This window comes from Panthera pardus, unplaced genomic scaffold, assembly GCF_024362965.1.
Source record: "Panthera pardus isolate Hobbes unplaced genomic scaffold, ASM2436296v1 HiC_scaffold_3, whole genome shotgun sequence".
NCBI classification, from domain to species: domain Eukaryota; kingdom Metazoa; phylum Chordata; class Mammalia; order Carnivora; family Felidae; genus Panthera; species Panthera pardus.
The window spans coordinates 35,506,956-35,530,819 of NW_026526876.1; the positions used below are offsets into that span (position 1 = coordinate 35,506,956).

Consider the following 23,864-nt stretch of genomic DNA (forward strand, 5'->3'; position numbering starts at 1 on the left):
TAATTATCTCAAAAAAAAAAAAAAGCTATGATAGATTATTAATGTCTCTCTGCTAGGTATAGGAGGGAGAAGGGGCTGCCCTTGTGTTTCCACTGCAGAATTTCAAAGAAGATTTTAAAAACATTATTCTCAGGGTATATCAATAAAATGATCATAACCATAGGGATGAAGGGATATTTGTATCTGTTGACTCATAAATTCTACTTTTTGGAATTTACTATAAAAATGCATGAAGGTTTATGTGTTAGGATGTTCATTATGGATGGTATTATTTATAACAGTAAAAATATTTAAATGATTAAAAGTAGGGATGACCCTTGTAAATCATGACATATTTAGGTGATGAAATATTCTAAAGACTTTAAACATACTTAAAAAGGGTCACCTGGGTGGCTCAATTGGTTAAGCATCTGACTTTGGCTCAGGCCATGATCTCTCGGTTCATGAGTTCGAGCGTCGCATCAGGCTGTCTGCTGTCAGCATGGAGCCCGCTTAGGATCCTCTGCCTCCCTCTCTCTCTGCCCCTCCCCTGTTCATGCTCCTTCTCTCTTTCTTTCTCTCTCTCTCCCTCAAATAAATAAACATTTAAAACAAATTTTTAAACATACTTAAAAAAAATACACCCAGCACAATGCCTGACACATAGTAGGCACTCAATAAATGGTAGTTCTTTTCACCTTACTGGGATATTCTGGGTATTAAAAAAGCTAATGTAGGGGCACCTGGGTGGCTCAGTCAGTTAAGTGTCCAACTCTTGACTTCAGCTCAGGTCATGATCTCGTGGTTTGTGAGTTCAAGCCCTATGTCAGGCTCTGTGCTGACAATGCAGAACCTGCTTGGGATTCTCTCTCTCCCTCTCTCTCTCTGCCTCTCCCCTGCTGGCTCTCTCTCACTCTCTCAAAACAAATAAACTTAAAAAAAAAAAAAAGTAAAAGAGCTAACGTAGGTAAATATACTGGACAAACTGTAAAGTGCCTGGCAAATGCCAGAAGTTGCTACCCTAATGGCTGTCTCTCACAGCTCCATCTTAGATGATGAAGATATACTTCCAGGTAGAACACTGTCTAATGTGCTCCTGGCTTGAGGCATGGGAATGGGGGAGTCTGAGTCAAGGGATTGGGGCTACTTCCTTTCCAGGAGACTGCCACTTCCTGCTCTGCATCATGAGGACAATCATGGACATTGTTCCCAGCATACCCATATTCACATATTTGGTCTATAATTTCAGGGGACTCATAAAGTCTTTGAAGCAACGTCAGCCCTGTTGACTCCATAAAAGTAATAGATTATTGTTATCAACCACTGCATACCTACTGAGTACTAGGCAGTGTCCTAGGTCCTTTACACATATTATTCCACTAAATACACTCATAACCTTAAGAGGTGGTATATCTGAATTTCACAGACAAGGAAACTAGGGCACAGAGAGGTTAAGTGACTTACTAAGGTAGCACAGTTGGTAAATGGCAGTGCTGGTGCTGGAACCCAAGGCTGTCTGCCTCCTAAACTCGTAATCTAACCATCACATACTACATTTAGAAGGACTGAGAAGGAATGCACTCCCAGACCTAGTGTAGAAATTGCATTGAGGCCCACATCTGGAGAAGCCACTGAAAAGTAATCCTGTTTTTTCAATTCCCCTTGGGTAGGCACAGACTTAAACTCATCCCAGGCAGGAAAAAAAAAATCTCTGAAGTAGGCCCATTCTGAAGTTTTATATCTCATGAATAAGTTTTTCCCTATGTCTAACTTCTACCTTTTTTGCTAAAATCTGATCCCTCTTCAAACCCTCATTTCCAGTAGGGACAGTGAATATATGACATGGTGCCCTTCCATGAAAGGTCCTAGGTCAGGAGAGGCTGGAGGAACTTCTCTTTCCCTAGTTCTGTTGAGGTCATGACTAAGATGTCTCAGTCCCCTTGGTGTCTTGGATTTGATCCAAGGTATCAAACCAAAAGATAAGCAGGAAAAAAATGGACCAAGAAGAAGAGTAGAAAAGAGTAGCCTAACCAGACCAAGGAGACCAGCATAGAGAATGGCTTAGGAGTCTCTTGGGACCTTAGTGCTGGGTTAGGTGTAAAGTTAAGGTGGGCAATTTTTCCCACCAGACTCAGCAGCCAGGTTTATGTTTGACATGTATCTAGCTGGGGAGGTCTGGCCACCATTCCTCATGCCAGAGTCTCTGGTTAGTCTCAATATGACATCTCTATAGAAAGGAGAGGGCTGGGGGTTCTGCCACTCTATATTTACTCCTGTCTCAATACTACCTCACTGTGCTTGCTCAGGATCAGGCAGCCCAACTCGGGGTGCTTAGAGACGCCCAGGGAAGAGAATTATCTTGTGAGGAGGATGCTAGGATCTCAAGGCTAGGGCCAAAGCTCTTTTATCTCAACATGAGAGCCAGGAGGGTAACTGGAGCCTGAGTTTGAACATCCTTCCATCCCTCCCTCTCTCCTCTGTACACCACTCTACCCTGCTGGGGCCTAAGCATGCCCACTGCTCACTTTGGCTTCCCTCACTTCACTTACCCTATGGACAGGAGAGGGTTAAAGGCATGGTATGGGCAAGCTATAAATTTCCCATCAGTGTGGGGAGAGTAGGACTGTTGGCAGGGAGGGGGTTGGGCTGGGGGGGGAGGGGGGAGCTGGGAAAAAGCCAGGAGGTTGTCTCTAGGTAACAATAAACACTGCAAGCAAGGAGCAGCTGTTACACTTACTCTCTCTGCATCACAATGCTGAAATAACACTAATAAACCAGTGTGCCCAATGCACAGGCATACACGCATTTAGGGCCGAGCCCCACTGCACCCTTAGAGCTGCCCTCTGCCTCAGGTCAGGGCTCTTACTGTCAGTGGACATACCAGTCTTGGCCTGGCTATCCTTGTGGGGAGGATGAGCACGAAAGAGTCAGTCTCAGAGTCAGAGTGGCATTCTCAGAGTCAGGGGAGTTGCAGAGGCTGGGGATTCTGGGTTCAGACCCTGATGGCATTCACTGGTGCAAAGAGTTCAAATGGGGTAACTCTTGGCTGGGAGTTGGGAGTAGAGGAAGAGAAAGAAAAGTGTAGGGAACAGGCCACTACTTACCATATCTTCTCAGATTGGAAGGGATGAGTTGGCCAGGAGTGGAGCTAGCTGAAGGGAGACAGAAGAAAAGGGAGGCCAAGCAGAAAGTTTGAGAAAGAGGAGAAGCATGTGGTATTGAGGAGTGATTCTAATATCTCTCCTGGGCCTAAACTCCCCACACCTGCCTACACCCACCTGGTGCACCCAGGCTCCCCCTCACAGCACCATTTCTATACCAGAGCCAGGTGATGTGTTGGTTCAGTTTAGGACTGAGCTTTATTATGGGTATCCCAGCAGGAGGCCCTGGGTTCCTGATGCTGCCAGGGAGAGCTGGGGGAGTAGAGATGGTCCCAACTCCCTACAGGAAGAGCAAAGAGCAAAGAGCGGCTGGTCTCTTTCTCCCAACCAAAACCATCTCTGGATCTCCAGAAGCAGCCCAGCAGAGAGTCCCTCACCCCAGCTGGAGAGCAAAGCCACCAGCAACGAAACAGGCAAATGAAAATGGGCTCGGCCGGAGAATTCTCCTCCTCTTAGGCCATCCTTCACTGAGGTTAGAGGGAAGGTATTATTATCTGGATACTAGTATCAAAGATCTCTGTTTCCCTTTGCTGAAACAAGGAGGTCCCTGGGACTGTGGTCAGAGGCCTGAATGGATCCCCTGGTCCACCTTCTGGCCACTTTCTGCTGATGTGGTCTCAAACACAATATCCTATCATCCCCCTGATTCAGAAAGGATGGAGAGGATGCACATTGCCCACCTGGCCTGTAAGAGATAAAGGAATCAGCACCTTTGAAGATCTATGGTGTCTGTTTCCAGGGAAGAGAGAACTGAGACTGTGGCAATCCTTCCAGGGAGGAGTGGCTGTGTCTGCCTGCACATGTGAATGCCCAGTACCCTTTGTGCGGCCCCAAAGGATACAATTGTATACTACTAGCCTAGCCTCTTGTATCCTTTCCTCACTGGGAAGCCTCTTTCTGGGAATGCTCAGCCTTCCCTGATCTCTTCTCTCCCATTTCCCTCTATTCTTTTGTAGCTGGGGCCTCTCCTTGACCCACAATCCATATGAGAGACCTTTATCCACACAGCTCAGAGTGGGGGAGAATTGGGGCAAAAGAGAGCTCTAACAAGCCTGAAGCCTCTTCCCCTCTTTTGTTTTCATAAGCTGCCCCCATTGCTATGAGTCACCAGAACCTTGAGCTCAGCTGAGCTGCCAGCAGCCTTCTCCCTCCTTGCCCTGCAGCAAGGCAGATATGCACCCAAAGGGCCCCAAGCCCACCACCTCACAGGGCCACAGCCTTTTCTTTCATCCCTAGGAATCTGTAACGCAGACACATTGAGATGAGTGAGCAAAGAAGTGTGAGAGACCCCAGCATGTGTTCTGTGCCAAATCAGAGAGCCGGCTGCCTGCATGGCAGAGCAGAACCACCAACCAGAAGAGCTGGCACACTTGGGCACACAGCCTTGTCAGCATGTGAGAGAGGGTGCAGGAGAGGATAGGATAAGGAGGCTGTTTCAAGACCAGGCATCTCCTCCTAGCTCCCTCTCTGGTTACTGTTTCTTCCCCTTGGCCTCTCTCCCTGGGTGCTGATGGACATCACAGCACTGCCACCTCTGAGGCACCTTCCTTCCCCTCCCCCATGGCTTTGGGAGCTAAAGAGGGGCTATAACAACCTTCGAGGTGTCAGGTGGGAAGTTCAGACATCTAGATGTCTTACCAACCCCTGGGACATACTGAGGGAGAAGGAGGAAAGGCAGAGTCCCAACAGAGTAAAAGCTAAACCCTGGGCTAATACTGAGCTTGTTTTTCTCCAAAGTGCAGGGGATTCTGCTACCTCTGCCTCCCACTCACTTCAAGTCTACTCTTCTTTCCCAGAAAAGACTCGGCATTCCTTGTGGCCTCTAGACTCCAGGCTCTGACTCTGGGGCTGTAGATCTCCTTGCCTAAACCTTGGGAGTATGAGGCAGGGCTGGTGGGGACTATGGGAATGGAAGCCTCATTCCTTAGAGAAACATCCAGAATCTAGACTGAATGCTTTCAGGGCCTTGTGGACCCTCCACTATGCCTCTAATGTTGGACCGGGGCTGTACAAGGGTTGAGAAAGGGCCTACCGAAAGCCTGACCCCCTTTCTGCTCCTTCTTTGCTGTTCTTCTCCACTGCTCTGTTTCAAAAGAGAAAGAGCAGCTCTGTAAACAGGAGCCTCTAATAAATCTCATGAATAACATTCAATATGAACACCACCCCTCTAGGTTAGGCAGTCAGCCCCACAGATGGGACTATAGGCCTCAGTTCCCAAATTTCCCCTCTCTGTCTTCTCCCTGACTTTCCCAGACAAGAGAATTGTCCTCTTCAATTCCCTGGCACAGTTCTCCCAGTTCTCACTACTATGGGCCCTTGGAAGTAGAGGAAGAGCTTGATGGATTCTTTCCAGACTGTCTTGGGGGGATGCGAAGGGTCCTTCTCACTTACTGTTTGTAGAGAAGGCAGAGAATGAGAGAACCAAGGAGATGACCCTGAAGGTCTACAAATAAGGGCGGTGAGTGTGGGGCACTTAGAGAGGCACATTCTGCTCTTCCTCAGGGACTCTGGGGATATAAAATGGGATACTAAGATAGAGAAGACAATTCTGGGAGTGGGGGAAAGGTGTTGGGGGCTTAGAGAGTGTGAGGAAGTTTCTACTCATGCTGCTTTCCAAGATCTCCCATCTTTGCCCTGACTCCAACTTAGTCTCCTGAAGCACAGAACACAGAATCTTGAATTTTTTTAATTTTTTTTAACGTTTATTTATTTTTGAGACAGAGAGAGACAGAGCATGAACGGGGAAGGGGCAGAGAGAGAGGGAGACACAGAATCGGAAGCAGGCTCCAGGCTTTGAGCCATCAGCCCAGAGCCCAACGCGGGGCTCGAACTCACGGACCGCGAGATTGTGACCTGAGCTGAAGTCGGACGCTTAACCGACGGAGCCACCCAGGCGCCCCCAGAATCTTGAATTTTTTTAGGAAGGAAGAAGATGCCAGGAAATGCCACTTTTGGCAACCTAGTGAGAAAGCCCCTTTTCTCCTTCATTCATTCCCTCCTTAACCGTAGTGTCTGAACAGTAAAGGAAGGAGGGAGCAGGAGTGTTGTGGACACTTGCACCAACCCCACACAAAGCCAGACAGGGCTTGACTAAATGCTCTGAGGCCATGACACTGCATGAAATGCAGGGGTATTTGTGACTTGGCTTCCACAGCCTTGAGTTTTAACCCTGTCTCTGTTTTAGGCCTAGACATGGGACAAGAGATATAAGGCTACTCTCTACATTTCTGGGCATAATTTTGTCTAGTAGTTTAGACTGTGACAGGGAAACTTATGATAAAATCTTTAAAAGAAAAAAAGCTCAACATTTAGTCACCTTTTGGAGATTTATTTTTTGATTAAGGAACTGGGACAGTTGGTACCTTCCCTGTGGACTTTACAGAGTATAGTATAGTAAAATCCCATGAGAGTGACGGACTCTTGGGGATCTGTCTGCTTGGGAGCAAGGGAATGGATGAGGTGACCTCTGGACCTGTACGAGAGAAATGTTCCCCCAATAATGCACCTGCCTAATGCCCTTTAGTTGCTTCTAAGACTTGGAGGCCAGAGATAAGAGACTCCAATAATAATCGTGCCAACCCTCTTCCCTTGACTTTCCTCCCCACATTCTACCTACCTGCCTACCTACCTACCTACCTTTCCTTGTGGTCCCAGGAACTCTCCAAATCCAGGAACTGATTTCCCCTCTCAGTCTCCATTTCCACATCTGTAAAGTGAAAGGTTTGGCAAGATGAGCTCCAAGTTCTCTTCCTTGCAGCAGTATGATCCTATGAGTCACACCCCAATGGCACCAGGCCTCAAGTAACGTCCAGGGTGCTTCACTTATGTCTAAATGTACAGATATATCTCTGAACCTCTCACTATAGTCCCTGGTTCCGTGGTCCCTTTCTCTTGCCATCTCTCTTCAAGGACCTCAAAGTTCTGTCCCTACTTTCCTTTCACAGTTTTACATTACTCACTGGGACAAGCCCAACTGGAAAAGATCCCAGGAGCAAGAAAATAGCCTTACCTAATAACCTGGCTGCAATTTTGCACCTCAGACCCAAATCAGCCGGTACAATTCTCTGCTTTTTGGAGGTCCTAGCACTTGGGGGGAAGTCCTGGCAACTCTCCCCAGGACCTCCCCTCCTCCTCCACCTTACTATTCTCCTTGCCAGAACGCAAAGTGGCCAGTGATTGATGGGCCTGGGTTCCTGGTAACCGCACCCAGTGGCCCAATCCTCCTCCCTTACCCAATCCCTCCCCTGTCCCTATTCAGAGATCAGATTGTCTCATGTTGGTCCCTGAGGTCCCATTAATTAAAAATACATCCAATTAAATGGCAGGTGAAAACGTGCTATTGGAGCTCTCCACCCCCCTGCCCCAGCTTGGTCTCCCCCCCCCTCCTTTTAAGGCTCAGCTGTGCTTTGAGCTGAGAAAAAAAAAAAAAAAAAAAACACAGAGAAAGAGAGAGGGAGAAAGAGGGAGAGAGAAGAGGAAGACATAGGGGTGGGAGGATGAAGGGGGGCTGCTATTTGAACCTCTGCCAGGGTAGCATGTGCCAGCCTGGGAGGGTGGCACTGTGCCCTGGTGTCTAATTTCTGGAGGTGTGACTAGGTTCAGTCAGCTGGGTACCCACCTCCATTTCCCTTAAAGGGGCAGAGGGAAGTCAAAGGGTGTGGCTAGCTTCTAGGCTTGATGGGTGAAGGGCAGAAGTGTAAGTGGTAGAGGGCCCTTAGGACAGGGTGTGATGTTCAGAGTTGGGAGAGTCTGAGGTCTCCATCCTTGGCATATCCCTGTTCTTCTCCAACCTGCAAAGAAGATAATGAGAAGCCGGCTGGGACCCAGGTGGCAGGGCATGGCGATGCTCCCAAGCCAGGCTGTGCCTACCCCTACCCGCAGGAAAGCTGAGGAAAAAAAAAAAAGAGGGAGGGAGGAAGGACAGAGCCATAATTTGAGTGGGAGCAGATGGGTCAGATAGGATAAAATATATAAGGATGGATGTTTATATGAGCACCACAACACTCAGCACCTTCTAGGCAAGAGGGTCTGGAGGGATCTGTCCTATTTGCCCTTCTCTAGTCAAAAAGAAGTAGCAGTAGTGTGAAGTCACCTCAACCTGGCTGCCTGGCAGGCTATGAGCAGGGTATTTCCCCTGACAAGCACTGGTCACTCATTCTCCTCCACACTTACCATGTCCCAGCATTTTGTCAGGTAAGGCATCTGTTCCACCCTCTGCCCCTCGGAAAGCCCTCTGGCCCCAAGCAATGCAAAGCTAATGGGCACTGAGAGCTGTTGGGAGAGGAGCTAGGAAAGAAGGGATGAGTAAAGGTGGTGCTCAGAATCCAGGCACCAGGGGGGTGTCTGCCAACCCAGGGCCCCCGCCTGGCCTCCCTGGCAGCCTCAGTACCTCCTCACTTCACTTTAACGCTAATTGGAGATTTTAATCTGCGCTGCTGCTCTGCTCGGGGTGCTGGGGGGAGTGCCAGCTGTGCAGTAATTCCAGCAGCACCGACTGTTTAATCAAGCTGTCCTCCTGGGGAGGGGCCCTCGGGCATGGGGGTAGGAGGGAGGAGGAGAACCTCTGTCATCTCCCTTAGCCTGTTCAGCCTGGAAGGGCTTCATGGAGACTGAGGATCAATTGTGGGATACCTCACCCCCATAGGGGCCCCATCGCCACTTGGATCCTCAGCAGAACCATTACACCGTAAGGGGTTGGTTTGAAGCTCAAGGGCCAAAGTAGCCCCCCTCTCCATCTGGCTTTCTGACACCTTTTTTTGGGTGTGCTCTGGCCACTCAAGCTACAGACCTCCACTGGACCATCTTGAGTTCTGCAAGTCTGTGCTGGGGAGGTGATGGGGGCACAGAAGGCTGAACTTTCTCCCTCTCACAGTCCTCTCCCCCACATTCTCACTAACAAAGATATTTCTCTTACAATTTTGAGAGATTTTTTTCTCTGAAAATCACAGGTGCTCCCACCCTCTGGACCAGAAAGTGACTGTGTAAGAGGCAGGGAAACAGTGGGGTGGACAGCTGAAACCTGCTACACCCTGAGGAAGAAAACCATCTACGCAAGAAGTTTGGTGTCTGGAGCTAGGGGGCTTCCTGCGTTCAGCTGGAAACATACTGAGATGTCAGGCCACTAGGGTGGAGTGTTCAGGGTCTGAGTCCATTTTTAAGGAAGAGCAAGTGATACTAATTAATCTTCTGGCTTCTTGGGGCCTGGCTCTCAGGCTCTCTCTCAGGGTATTTCTGATCCCTGTCTTGGAGAAAGAATGCCCCTGTCACCTAAACTCTGTCTGCTAAGGGGCATGAGTTTTAATTGGTCAGCAGCACCCTCATGTGGCAGAAACCAGGACTGCAGCTGCCCAAGTAGCCCAGCAACTTTGAGGTATCAGACATCCAGGTTGACATTCAGTAGGCAGAATTATAAATATTGGTGCTCTCTGACTCATCAAGGTACCCATGCATACTTATTGATTGACCACTTCTGGGGACATTTTATGCTTTCCTATCCTTCCATCTACTGCATCCTCTGACTCAAGGTATATGCCTATCAGAGAAGGAGCACCTCACCCAGAGCTGACACTTATTAGGGCTGCTGCTTGTGTTGTCTGGCTTGCAGGGGTGAAAGAGGCACTGCTGAGAGAGGAGGCCTAAGAGCAAAGGGTAAGCTGATGTCATATCTGATGGCAGAAGAGGCTCTGGCACCCTGCCAACTTTCTACAAGTGCCAGACAAGAGTTACCACCTGAATTCCAGAGACTATCACCTAGTGGTGGGTTTCTGCTGTACAGAAATCCATTCTTACTCCCTAGGGAGGTCTGGAAATGAACAGGGACAGATTATCAGAGCCTGAGATCCTTGTCCTTGAGAATAGACACCAGATAAACACTTTCCCTCAAAAGATCCAGGTATTCTCCAAGGATGCCAGGCCACTGGGCAGAATGTACATCTGGGGCTTTAGACTTCTGGCCCCAAGAGAAATGCTACCTGTCATTGGACCCTTACCCTCCATGTGAAATCTCATCTGTTTACTGGTCCCTTCTTCCCACACCCACTAAATGGGGGAAATGGTTCTGTACTGTAGGAAAGGGCTGGATATTTAACATCAGCAAGATCTTGCTAAAGATTAAAGCTGAAAGTCACAAGGCAGAGAACATCAGAGAGAAATACTCCCAGAGAGAAATATAACCCTGTTTGGGGTTGGTGGGTACAGAGAGGCAAACCTACCTGGCAGCAAGAAGAGTGGGGGGTGGGCACTAGAAGCTGATGACCTGCCTGGTTCTGGGCAATGAAGATGGAGAGAAGCAGGCTTGTAGGTCTCTACTTCTGGTGCTTTGCACAATGTCTAGACAGGTGGGAGCTCCCATCAAACCTGGAAAGGAGGTAGAGAAGCTGATGGGAGGTAGTAAAAAGGGACAGTATGCCCAATCCTGACTCAAACAGGAGAGAAAACAACTTCTTGGGGAAGAAGAAGGCAAGGCTGTGCCTGTGTGTGTGTGTGTGTGTGTGTGTGTGTGTGTGTGTGTACGCATGCTCCCAGTGGGTGAGTGGGGCAAGTATTGGAGAGGAGAGGTTGAGAGTAGTCAACATCAGTATTCCATCAAAGAGGAAAACCCATTAGCGCAGTGGGCCAAGAGGAAAGGAGAAGAATGAAATGGCTTTTGGTGCTGATAAAGAGAGATACTTACTCTTACCAGGGGGAGAAATTGTCTGTGAGAAAGTAGGACATCAGAATAGGGTCAAATAAAAAGCTAGGGAAACGCCTCTGGAGATCTTTGGGAATAAGAAACTTCCCTGAGACTAGTTGTATGGGGCAGGGGGAGGGGGAGGGTAATCCTTTACAAAAGTAATCCTGAAGCCTCTGATTGGCCTTAGGTCCCTACCTGGCTTAGAGTCTATGAAAAAGACTGAATGTGTCAGGGCTCCAGATGCTAGGTGACTGATGGACTTCACCAAACTCCTCAAGGGCCATCCTTCCTGCAGCTGCCACCTGTAAAGGAAAATGACAGGTTACATTATGAGACAAGGGACTAAACACCAAAGAGAAATTTGGTCTTTCACCCAGGGAATATGGCCTTAGTAGGTAACAGTGATGGTGATGTTAACCATTCTTCCAATTCCCTCAAATCTGAATTCACAAAGCCCAGAAGGATTAAGAGGAACTTTAAGTATGCTTCCAGAGAGAGTTATAACTGTTCTAAGATGCCTACCTCTAGGGAACTAGCTCCCAGTCTGATAAAGTAAAAACAATGGTTCCTACACCTAAGAGGTAAGTTAGGAATTCAACACAACTAGAAGCTATGAAACCCAGAATTATAAAGGGTGATGAAAGTTCAACGTTAATGCAAAGTTAATGCAAGAAGGTGACTCAAGAGGAGGCCATCTAGTTTTAGATCAGATCACCAGCTTGTATTCAAGATCATCTGTTTTGTCTTGTCCAAAACAGCTTCTTCCAGAAAGGCTTGGAGGCAGGGGCGCCTGGATGGCTCAGTCAGTTAAGCATCCGACTCTTGACTTCAGCTCAGGTTATGATCTCACTGTTTGTGAGATCAAACCCTGCATTGAGCTGTGCACCAGCAGCTCGGAGCCTGCTTGGGATTCTCTTTCTCCCTCGCTCTCTGCCCCTCCCCCACTCACGCTCTCTCTCTCAAAAATAATAAAAATAAACTTAAAAAAAAAAAAGGCTTGGAGGAAAATACACAAGAAAGTCCTATGAGACAGAAAGGAAGTTTGTGAGGGGACAGCAGACTTGATACACTTTGGACAAGAAGGGCAGTCATATACATTCCCTACATAGGGAAGAATCTGCATGGGGACCAGATTCACGTTCCCCCTATATTATCAGTTGGGGTGTGATGGAAAAAATGTAAAGTTTATGCTTTGGGATCTGTTTCTTTGTCATTAGCAGACAATGTTCATTTTGCAGATCCTTTGTCCCTCTGACCTAGATTCGTAACTCTGTCTCAATGCTGCCCAGTGGTACCTTTCTCCCTCTAAGATTCTGATTCCAGCTCAGGGACTCTTTAGCATTTTCCTCCATGCACATCATTGGCTCCCAGACTTGTATGTTCAGAAAATAAGCATTGAAAGTGACTGTAGATACATCTCGGAGAAGTTCCAAAGAGGGGTAGTCTCAGCACAGAGCAAGAGGACTTCTGAACCTGTTGTGCATGTCAGTTCATTGAGCACACTATTTAGGGCTTAGGTAACAGCAGAGCAACATACCCCTTCCTGCCGCCTCCTCAAAGGAGAAAACCAACAACTCAAAACTTAAATAATAAGGGGGGGGGGGGGAGTAGAAGGTGCCCCCTCGAACCTCTTTTCCCTGTAATCTCAGAGAATATCTCATTTTACTCAGAGTTCTATAATCCCTTCTCTTGTTCAGAGACTCCCCTTAGTTTCCCAGTAGGTGAGATGTGTTTTCTTTCTCCCTTCCTTCTGATTTTGCTTTTCTACAACTGTATTGTAATATAAAGGAGCCAGAGTTGAGATTTAGGGTAAACTCCTGCTCTCCAAACCCCAGAGATGGTAGCAAAGTGCCCTTGGAACATGGGGGTAACTCCGAGGGCATTAAGATCTTTGGCCTTGGCTGCCACTTGCTTCCCAATGAACCAGAGCTCCTGATAAATAAAAATTACATGTGTACAATTTGCATATTATAGAAAGATTAGTCTTTGAGGTAGAAACTATAAAGCTTCTCAGTTTTTCTACTAGTGTTTTTCACATCCACCTTTCCCCCCTCAATCCATCCCTCCCCCCTCAAAACCCTACAGCCCTTAGCTTCCTTTCTTGAGGAAGCTCATTGTTCTCAGGAGTTGGCAATCTTAAAGCCAGGGGTTCTATACTCAAGTAGGTTAAGATTATGGCCTCTTGGATTCCAGTCTTGGCTGGCTGCCACTAACTCACTCACTGTGAGACAGTGGGCAAGGCACTTCCCTTCCCTAAACCTGTTTCCAGGCTTGTATACCTAAAGAGTGAATTAGGTGATCTGTAGGTTCTCTTTCTACCTCTGGCCATCTATGATTCTTTGAGGAAAGACACACTTCCTTTTATCAGGAAGTGAGACATTCCTGCCCTTCACACCTTCTCTCTGGGCCACTGCAGAAAGAAGCTCCCCTCTAGATGCCTACCTTTCTCATGCTGGCATAACCAAAGGGACAAATGAAGGAGTCCCAGTAGGAGGCCTTCTCTTAAGTGACAAGCTCCTTCTATTATGAAGAGATGTTGAGAAGGTGATCTAAGTCTAACTCTGAATCTTGACAAAGCAGAGAAGAGTCAAGGCAGGTATGGGGCAAGAAAGCATGCCCCGCGCCGCCCCCCACCCCCCCCGCCCATCTCACAACATACAACTTAGACTGTCTGAACACACACTTGGCTTTGCCCTAGGGAGGACCATGTTCAAATACAACTGTATGTGGATGGAAGAAGAAAGCAAGGACATGTGTAAACACATCTAGAGCATCGACACAAATGTCCAATCAGCGCAAATACACTCACTGCTGTTCCATCCTACATTAGGCCTATATGTGCCTTATAAGAAGCTATGGTGAGTGGGGGTGGGGGGGCACCACATCCCAGTCTTACCCCTCCCCAAAGTCAGAAAGGAAGAGACAGTGAGACAGGAGCTACTTGGCTTCCTATAAATTGTTTTGTCCTTCCTCACAGCTGCAATCAGAAGCTAAGGGCTCCCGCAGGCCTTGTTCTGATCTGCTGCAGGCGATGGAGGGTTTTTGAAACGGAGAGGACTTGGCTGCGGCCCCGTTTCAGCTGCCATTGGGGCTGGCTAATGGGCTCATTCGGGAAGACCCCCGCCTGCTGCACTAAAGAGTCCCCCGCGGACCCCCTCCCCAATCCCAACCCAATTAATAAATGGGGGCTCCCACTTTATGGCTCTGGGAGCAGGAACCAGAGCTACAAATGACCCCCAGGGAGGGACAGAAAAAGGCCTTCCAAGAAACAAGCTGGAGAATTGTGCATCCATAGGCACACGCTGCCACAGGCTAGTCATATCCCATTTTCAAAGCATTAAAGGGGAAGAAACTGGCAAAAAGCTGTATTTTCTTTCCTAGATCTGGAGAGGGACAGCATTCTTGAAGCCTGTGGGAACACCCTAGCAATAAACTCTCTTTCACCCAGTTCTCCAACCTGAAAAGGGCAGGTGATCATCTGGGCACAGAGCACATGCTTCACTATTTTCTAGGAGCACCTCCCCCTCTTAGATTCTGAAATACTGAACAAAGACACATCCCATCAATTGGTTAATTAAGTACACTTCCTACTTCTTAAAAATAAAGCAGCTACCTTTTTCCAAGCTCCCATCATAGTCAATAGGATAAATATGTCGGGTCATCTCTCCTTTCACATCCAAACTATCATCAAGCCTTGCTAATTTCTATGGACCCCCTTCCTTTCTTCTCATTCTCCCAGTCACACTGTAGTGCAAGCCCTCAGATAAAAACCAAAATATCCTAGCAAACTTTCTTGCTTCCTTGACCCAGTACAGCTGTGAAAGTCCTCAACATCATAATCATCCCCACCATGCTTCTGCTTCCCGTTAGTGCTTACCAAATCAAATCCAAATTTCTCATTCCAGCCGACAAGACTGCTCTTCCTAATATTCCCTCCCCTTACCACACTGAGTGATCCATTCAGACTTCTGCACACAACACACACAAACGTTCTTCTGTAAGTTTTCTTCGTCTGAACACCTTCTCTTCTGTTCCCCTGTCTTCACTACCTTCAAAGAATCTTTTCTGGTTAACTCCAGTTTTTTAAATTACTTCTTGACTATGGCTACTTCTGTACTAGGTTAGTATTTTATTTTGCAGCCTGCATTCACATGCTGACTTATGAACATTGATTCCTTACTTCCCACTCAAGTGTAAGACTCATCTCACTAGATCCAGAAACCTCCTAAAAAAGTGAGACCCTCCCTTAATCTCCCCCAGAAGTTGTTCTATACTCCGGACAATGACTCAACTAATGACATTCCTGCTCCCCACTGAAGCAACCCTCATGGTAAAACTCTCAGGATAGCATATCAAAGAACTACGAGGAGTAGAATCTTATTCTCAATAGCAATGTCCTATCAACATTGAACTTGGCACTAAGTCTTTCCAAAATTATAAATTGTTTCATGACTTTAAAATGTGTTACAAAACAAAAACCCGAAAACAAGCATGGTCATCAAAGGCATTTGTTTATCTCCTTGATCCTTGGTATATAAACACTATTTTATTTGAAGACCCCTTAGGATGAGAAAACCCATTTTGTTCCCTATCTCTAAGATTAACTTATACTCTCAGGTCATGAGCTGATTTTCTAGAATGCAAATCAACTTCAGAATCAACAGTAATCTTGTTCTCTACCAGTCCTGCCTCTAGCCTACCTCTGTGCATCATATTTTTGGAAGGTCTCCAGGAATAGAGAAGTTATTCATGAGTCTGAACTATTTAGTGAGTACTTCCCTAGATTAACCTCACTCTCAAAACCCTCTTCACTTCCTATAGTTTAGCCATATGTGGTTAGACAATAAAAAATGACCTGCCACTCCCCTTATCACCTACACATTGCTCAGAATAATAAGAAGGATTTGTTTTTTACTCCTTCCATCCTTTAGCTTCAAGGTGCTTAAGGGTCAAGATAATAAAAGCAAAGCACTTAGCACAGTGCCTGACACATAGTTAGGTTTCCAACATTACTTCCTATTCCCTCCCTTCTTCCTCCCAAAACCATAGGTTCTCAACCTTTCTAGGCCTGTTTGTTCACTGGCTGAAGACAGCATTGAACTAGACAAACTAATGTCCTTTTGTAGTTCTAGCAGTCTGTGAGTCTAATTAACATATTCTGTTTTGTTTACTCTTCTAGGCACTGCCTTCACTTGGATCTAAAAACAAAGGAGAGAGGAATAATGCTATTTTCCAGGTTGACCTAAAATATATAAAACTACTTTCAGGAGAATTTTAAAACTCCAAAAATACAAATAACTTTTTAACATGATACATCTGAATCATTCCTTATTTTCAAATTATTCTCTTGAACTATGTGGATAGCAGAGGGAAGCAAAATTTCCCTAAATATTTGCTTAATATAATCAAGCTTCCCTAGTGAAAATGTCTTCAAAGCATCTCCCAACCTAAGAGTTCTAGGCCCATCTTCCAACCATACAGGTAACACTACTGTAATCAATGGGAACTCTTTACTGACAGTGGTGCTTTAATGGGCCTACCTGAAATGAACTGTGAACCTTTAAGGCACTTATCCTTCTCACTAGCCCAACCATAAATTTTCCTTCCATCCCATATTCCTACCTCTTCTTTAAAAGCAATTATACCCTAAGTCTCTTTCTGCAGCTACCAGCCTGCTCCAGTTCTCCTTCTTTACCTTCGTTCCATCTCCTCATATTGCTTCATTTTATATGAGACCTTTGGTCCCCTAACATAAAATGCAAACACTGGTACAAGGCCAAACTCCGAAGTTCCTGAACTTATAAAAGGGATCATATTCCTAAGCTTTTTCTAAGTCTTTGAATTTGGCTTTTCTCCAGGACCAAAAGCATTCAAAATTGCATTAGCTTTGGTGGGGAGGGTTGTCTACCTACAAGCTAACCTTCATCAAAGGTGTCCCTCATTTGGTACTGTAGATCTGAGACAGGAGGGAAAAGGATCCTCTCCTTGAGACAGCCATCAGAACAGGCTCCTTAAAGAAAAAAAAAAACAAAAACAAAAACAAAAAACAGCTTCCAAGCCACAGGCTTTGCTTTTCACTTAGCTCTGATTGCTACCTTGTAGCCTTTGTAAGGTTTCTCCTTACCTCCCTCAAGAGATGGTTTAGCTTGGATAAAATGCCCTTCATTCCTTTGTAACTATTAACAACCATGCCAGAGGAAAACATCTAAAAATCTGTTTCCAGGTCCTAGGAAACCTATGTCTAAGTGAACATACTTTATGGCTATACTCTCTTATTCTAGAGAAGTATGCTGTGGCTATTGGCTACATATTAAGTTTCACTAACAACCACCCATCTAGAGAGTATTAAAGACTAACTTAATAGCCCCTTTCTCTCAACCTTGAACCACTAATTTTTGAGGTATATATGAGAGCAACCCAGTGACCAAAGTGTTTTGGCATTCTAGTGATTAATCACCGGGCCTCAAAGCAGTCCTCATCTGCTTTCTCATGGATAGCAGGGCCTTCTTCTCACCAAGCTTTACTTCCCACAGACACCATCTGCAACTGAGCTCAGAAATGTCATCACCAAAAGCACGTCTCAGGATATGAGGGAAGAGGATGAAGTGAAATGTTGAGGCTCCCTGCCCTTCCCAGACATCTCTTGTATCCCGCACAACATAAATTAAAATCTCCTTAGCAATAAGAAAGTATGATTATTTTGCTTTCTCCTTCACCTCTCACTCAGTAATTTGAGGATCTGTAATAGAAACACGTCTTCTGAGTTGCCTCTCATCACCCTTCAAAACTATGAAGCAGCAGTAACTCTAAATACCTTGCAGGATTAAGCAATCAATACCTCTTGTAGGCTTACGGCATGGCATGCAAGTTGGGTAGTGAGTGAAAAATAGGAAACGAAAAGAAGTTGGGTGGACAGGAGAGATGGAGAAACGGCTGCATATGGGGAGGAGTGGTAGAGTCCCCCCCAGCAATCCTTTCAGGTGTCATACTTCCCCCAAAGTCTCTCAAACCTAGTTTGGAGTAAATATTCACTTGAGAGTATTCCTAGGGCTATAAGGAACACTAAAATTATCCCTATGGATGAGAAATGCCATACCCGGACAGTAAAATTAACCAAGTGTCCAGAAATGCTCACCTTGCCTCTCAGGACAACCAGAAGACTTAGCAGTGCCACCCTTCCCTTGGAACAGTTGAGCATTTACTCACTTGAGGAACTCACTTCCATTCCACCTAGCCCTTCAGGATGACTAAGTTGTGAACAGAGAAGTAACTCCATACTGAAACACAGTCAAACTATGGGGCAATCTTTAATAACAAAGGAAATCCCAGTTCAGCACCAAAAACATTAACTGTTAACTTCCTTAAGGCATTAACTTTACCATACAGTTAAGGATACCTGTCTGGGAAAAGATAGTGCTTAAGAAATTTAGATACTGAAACAGCATGATTTCTAACTAGAAATTGCCTTGGTCGTGATAGAAAAAAAGTCCAAGTTAGTTAGGTCCTCAGCCTTTAGGCCTAGAATTAAAAAGAGTCACTGCTATAAAGTGGAAACAATATTCCCTAGTAGGTTGAAGTTCACACTCCCAGTCATGAATCTGCAATATATAAAGACCAAAAACAAATTCCTTTTTCTCTGGAGGCTAACCAGGAACACAGGATTCCAGGAATTGGAACAATCTTGAGCTCTCCATTCTCCTTCTGGGTAAAGACAGGACAGCCCACAGGCAAGGGAACATCATAAACTTTGGGGATTCAAAAACAGGCTGGCCACCCTCATCACCAGTATTTGAATTCCTCTTCCTAATTTCCTTGTTCTGGTGTACCCTTTAACCTTGTATGATTGCTCACCCCAATATCCTCCCCCCCTTCTTTTCTGTCTTCTAATGGGCTTTACCTGCTTTTATCTACTTATGTCATGACTAGCAGGACTGCAGCACACACAAGGGAAAATTTAGTTCTTAGTGTCCTAAATCGTGAAAGAGAAGGGAAAGCAATTCTGTCCTCAGGTGGAGATAGGAAAGATTTTGGAGATAATAGAATTTTACCCTTATAAACAACTTTGACTCGTTTCCTGGACTGGCAACACATCAGGAATCTCAACGGAGCTAGGAACACTAATCTCCATGCCTACCCTACTCATGGTAACATAGGAACTGGTTGGGGTGGTTATGGTTTTAAGAGATTATTCTTTGGTCTAAACAGCCTCTTACCAACTTCCATTGACAAGTTGAGCTCAAACCCATTACCTCTCCTTTCAGGAGGAGCCAGGGTACACAAGACAACTCTTTTGATGGCCTGGCACCATCATTTGTGTAACTATTTCTACTTAAAAAAAAAAAAAATCACATCTTACAGTTTTCCCCAACTTATTTTCTTCTCTAATTCCTAGTCTAGTGTTTTGAAGCACCTCTTCAAACCCTGAGAACCTTTTTTTTTTTTTTTTTGTATTTTATGAGACTACAGAGATTCTGAGACAAAGCACTCCTAAGATAAAGTAAAGGAAAAAGCTCTTTGTACACAATTAGATCTGCTCAGAGGCTACAGGTTAAGAAGTAAATGCAATGGAGCAAAAGTGGTATAGTAACAGGAAATATTTAATTTTCCAATCTCCACTTTCCATTTTTATAAACTGAAAGAAAAAAATTTAATATATTACAAAATATCTGTACATAGACAAGATACACCCGATGTGGGGCAAAAACAAGAGAGAGAAGGAATACAGTGTCAGGAACCTAAATCAGGGAGAATGAGGTGGCAACTGACACTTTTCTGGTGCAGCATTCTCTCTCAAAACCTGCTGGTAACCATTTTAGTACTGTAACTATATATGCATATTACACACACACACACACACACACACACACACACACACACACACACACACACACACTGGCTGGGTGATGTCTATGGCATAAGCTAACAAAAAAAAATCCTACTTACAAATTTGTGCTACTGCCCTGCTTTCAAATGTATAGATTTGATGTCATTTTCCAATCCTTATCATCCCTATGGACAGTTGAAAAAAAACTAAGGAAACTGGGTCAAACAAATTTGTTTTCAAAACTACAAAAATGATCATGGTCAAACCAGTTTTGCTCTCAATCATGAACAGAATCAGATTTCTCATCTGTTCAAAATAATGTATTTAATAGACTTATTATCTCCCATGGTACAATTAAAACAAAACAAAAACCACTTTTGAATATAATTGGGTTTGTAAATTTCTAACAGTCAAGTTGAAATTCTGCCAAAACTTTACTTCTATCACATTTATAGGTAACATAGCTGAAAAATTAACAAATACCTTTTCTTTCTCCACAGATTCCAGGATATTTGAGTTTCTTTTTTCCTCTGCCTTTAGAAATAGTCAAAATTACCAAACTTTTTTCATTGCAAAGGCTAGACTCCCCAAATGGGGATAGGAGGTGAGATGGGATCATACATACACATACACACATCCATACATACACTCACCCCTTTCCCTAGTAGTAGGGATGGGGGAAGGGAGACTTAAGTATATTATTTAGAATATTTGGCATAATTAAAAATAAGGGGTGGGAAGGGGGGAGGAAAAACATTATTAATGATTGCTGATAACCAAAATATAATTAAAATATAGAGAGAATTTTATTCATATTTGATGGGAGACCAATTATTTTCACTATGAATAGATACTTTTGAAAGTATCACAGGCTTAAGTTCTTTAATCAAAAATGGGAGTGGGGCCCAATGCCTCAAATTCAAATATTCTAAAATACAAAGGCCCATGTCTGTGGACTAAGAAGTCAACAGACAAAATGTTCAGATGAACTTTAATGGTATTTTCCAATAGCATGTCAGTGAGCCTAGCAAATCTAATTGGACACACTGGTATAAAAAGCCATCAATGCCAAAATGGCTAGAAGGTTCTTTTTCTAATCAATGTTTGCCCCTGAGGGCAAGGCCAGACCAAAACCCAGAGAATAATAAAGAAATACACACACCGGATATCTACCTATTTCAATAACAGGGGAAAATAGTCTTCATGTAAGTATCTGAAGAGGGTTCTTCTTTCATTTCTTTATAAAGTTTTTTTTTTTTTTATTAGTGCACCTTTCTCTTACAAGTAGTTTTTATTTTTTAATATAAGAACTTGGCATTGAAACACAAAACTTCACTTGAGTTCTGAAAACTATTCTCAAAGATGCTGAAGCATGTTTGCCTTTTCTTTGTAAAGGGGCCCTAATCTATGTTTCACAAAGGCCTAAGTCTGTGCAGAGAATTTATATGAATGTGTAGGTTTTTAAAACACCTTATATGCTGGTATTCACATAGAAATGGAAGCCAGAATGAGAAGCCTCCCAAGTTATCCCACCCTGAAAGCCTTTCCATTTTCCATTTCCTGTTTATAATAAGGCAAAATTCTTGCCATGAAGTCATTTACCCCTTTTACCAAAAATAAAACCAAAATCAAATCTCTCCAGAGGAAACTCCCTAAAAGAATTGGCAGGATATACATGCTGAGATGTGTATATGTCAATACTGTTCTTTCTCATGGTCTGCTCTTTTAAAATTATTTTTTAAAAAAGGTTTCAGATATTGATAGATCTTCAGAAAAATATCCACCCTAAACTAAGTTACATTTCCATGTATTTCCATGTATATTCCATGTATTTCTTTTGACAATATTACAATGCTCTGTTTCAAAGGTTTTGTTTTTTTTGTTTTTTTGACAAAAATATATGTGTAAACAGTATGGTAACTGCTCTTACTAGCCCTCTAGGTATGGAGGCATCATCTCTAACCCCAGCTCAGCAGCAAGTCCTAGGCTGTCTGCATTTATAAATCAACTTCACCATCAGAACGTGGTTTAAAAAAAAAAAAAACAAAACATTTTAGAATTGAAAAGTTACAGAGAACATATAGGAGTTTGAATTTCCTTTCGTTTATTTCAAAAAAAAAGTAAAGAATTATCCCAGGTTCTTGGGCATCTCAACGATTAATTTTTTTCCAAACAAATGCCTCAAAAAGAGAAAAAGACAGAGAGAGACAGAGAGAGAGACAGAGAGAGAGAGAATGAGAAACTCTTTAAAGATGTGGTAAAAAAGGGAAGAGATGGGGTAAATCTACCTACATGCCCAAGAATGCCTCTTTCTACAACCTGCGTCCTGTGCAGGGAGAGGGGCATGTCTTTTTGTCAAAGCAGAACAAACTTCATGGATGAGTAATTTATTTGGAAAAAAGGTATGTTCAAGATGCTCAATGGGGAAAAAAACTTCACTTGAAAGCAAAAATGTGAGATGGTGGAGAGGAAGGAAACATTTATTTAAATCAGCCAGTCACTCTGTTTCCCTTATAGCAAAAGCCTAAGAGTAGCTCAAATTTTGTGAACACTATTATCTTTAAATGAAAACAAAACGGAAAAAAAAAAAAGCAAAAAACAAAAAATAAAAAAAGTTCAAAAGGAATCATAAAAAAAATCCCCAAATTTAAAAAAAACCTAAAGAGAGCCTTTCCTGAGCCATCTCAAAATTGAAACTGTTCTCCTTTTCTTCTGCTCAAGAAGTGCAGGCAAATGAACTAATAAAACATTTACTTTTCAATTTAATGACCCTCTCCACATTCTCTACTTATTATCTACTAGGTAGAGTTGAACTGTTCTGGCTGTAGCCCATCCAGGGGGAACTGGTGCCAATATCATTTTATAAGTCGCCTGCTAGTAGCAAGTGAGCAAGGAATACAACAGACAGCTTTGCGGTAGCCAAATGCAGATGATTACCTCGCTCTGGCAAATGATTTCATTAATGTTTCAGAGGACTGGATGGAAGGATGAATAGGGAAGGAATCTTTCAGGACACTGAAGTCTCTGGGTTAGTAAGGAACTCCTCTCCCTCTTCCCCCTCTTGGTGGGACTCTTGTAGGTCCCCGATAGAGTTTTCCATAAGCAGAAGACTGAGCTGGGCCCCCCCAGTTTAGGCCTGTTCCTGAACTGCTGGCCCCAGTGGTTCCTGGCCCCAGCTCCCCATAGTTCTGCAATTTGGTCTCTGCATGTACCACAGAGTTGCTGCTTCCCTCAGCCTTCAGGAATGGTTGCCCGACCACTGAGTGTAATGCTAAGGGGACCCTGGCAAAACGGAGGTCCTGGTCCCCTGGGAACTGCACTGACCCTGTGCCCTGGTAACTGCTGGACTCCCCAAGGTGGCTCACAGAGCCTGAGAAGGTCCTGTTCTTCACCAGGGTCTGGGTCAAGGATTCTGTCAAAGCTGGACCAGAGTTGCGTTCATCAGTGTCAGTGGCACTGAACCCTGTTTCAGGCCCATCAGTGTTTCCGTAAGTCCTGTTGGGATGGGGTCGGGTGGAGTACTCCATTGGTCTCAAGGCCTGGTGCTCATGTGGCAGGTGGCCAGGAGGCTCTGCTTCAGGCTGGGATAAAAGTTGCAGCAAGGCGGCTGTCACGGCTGGGTTCAACTCCTGGGGGGCGCTGGAAAGATCGCCTTCAACCAGAGGGGGTGGAGGTGGCGGCGGTGGAGGTCCGGGGGGCTCAGGGGGCCTCTTCTCTGGTGGAAGAATGTGAGGAGGACATGCTGTGGAAGGGTTACTTCTTTTAAACACCATCTTAAAAATCACATGTGATTATAAACACAAACACACACACACATACACACACGCTGCCCAACATAAACAAATAGCAATACAAGTAACCAAATATATATAAAGAATAAAATCTTGGGATCAGGAAATTGCAATTTATAAATAAAATCAAGTGGTTAAAATAAAACAGTTGCATTCTGAATCTAACAGCTGGTGTAAAAAAGATCATATGTTTCAAATGATTGTCCTGATTTTTGTCTGAGATTTCCTCCATTTCCTTCCTTAAGGAACTGTTCTAATATGTAGGCTGTTGGCAGCCTCCCCGCCCCTTTTTGCTGTTGGATCAAAACATTAATGAAAATAAAGTAGAAAGAAGGAAGATGAGAGGAAACAATACACATGCTGTGGTCACATTTCTAGCACAAAATCTTGCTGTACAACAGGAGACCTTGCATGGACTTAGCTAATGCATTTTACAG

The 23,864-nt window shown here is 44.5% G+C and overlaps 1 protein-coding gene and 2 long non-coding RNA genes across 13 annotated transcripts in view; 1 reads left to right on the forward strand and 2 right to left on the reverse strand.

The window, feature by feature from the left end:
• Positions 1 to 13,415, reverse strand: part of LOC128774307 (uncharacterized) — a 24,487-nt gene extending 11,072 nt beyond the window's left edge. For 2 of the 9 annotated variants that reach the window (XR_008418890.1, XR_008418889.1), the window contains exons 1-5: positions 11,008 to 13,413; positions 10,352 to 10,496; positions 7,759 to 7,930; positions 6,777 to 6,846; positions 3,084 to 3,131 (exon numbers count right to left, since the gene is read on the reverse strand). This is a non-coding gene — a long non-coding RNA (uncharacterized LOC128774307). Of the gene's footprint in view, positions 1 to 2,528; positions 3,132 to 6,776; positions 6,847 to 7,758; positions 7,931 to 9,246; positions 9,383 to 10,351; positions 10,497 to 11,007 lie in introns of all 9 variants that reach the window. The other 7 variants (XR_008418891.1, XR_008418888.1, XR_008418892.1 and 4 more) reach the window with 6 other exon arrangements.
• On the forward strand, positions 2,789 to 3,857 carry LOC109247416 (uncharacterized). The gene is made up of 2 exons (XR_002071736.2): positions 2,789 to 2,831; positions 3,360 to 3,857. It is a non-coding gene; the product is annotated as an uncharacterized LOC109247416 (long non-coding RNA).
• Positions 13,416 to 19,391: 5,976 nt separating the features above from the next.
• CDK12 (cyclin dependent kinase 12) overlaps positions 19,392 to 23,864 on the reverse strand; it is a 47,537-nt gene continuing 43,064 nt past the window's right edge. For 2 of the 3 annotated variants that reach the window (XM_019416009.2, XM_019416008.2), the window contains exon 14: positions 19,392 to 23,378. In XM_019416009.2, coding sequence (XP_019271554.1) covers positions 22,666 to 23,378 — 713 coding nt within the window. In that variant the 3' untranslated portion in view covers positions 19,392 to 22,665. The remainder of the gene's footprint in view (positions 23,379 to 23,864) is intronic. The other variant, XM_019416010.2, reaches the window with a different exon arrangement.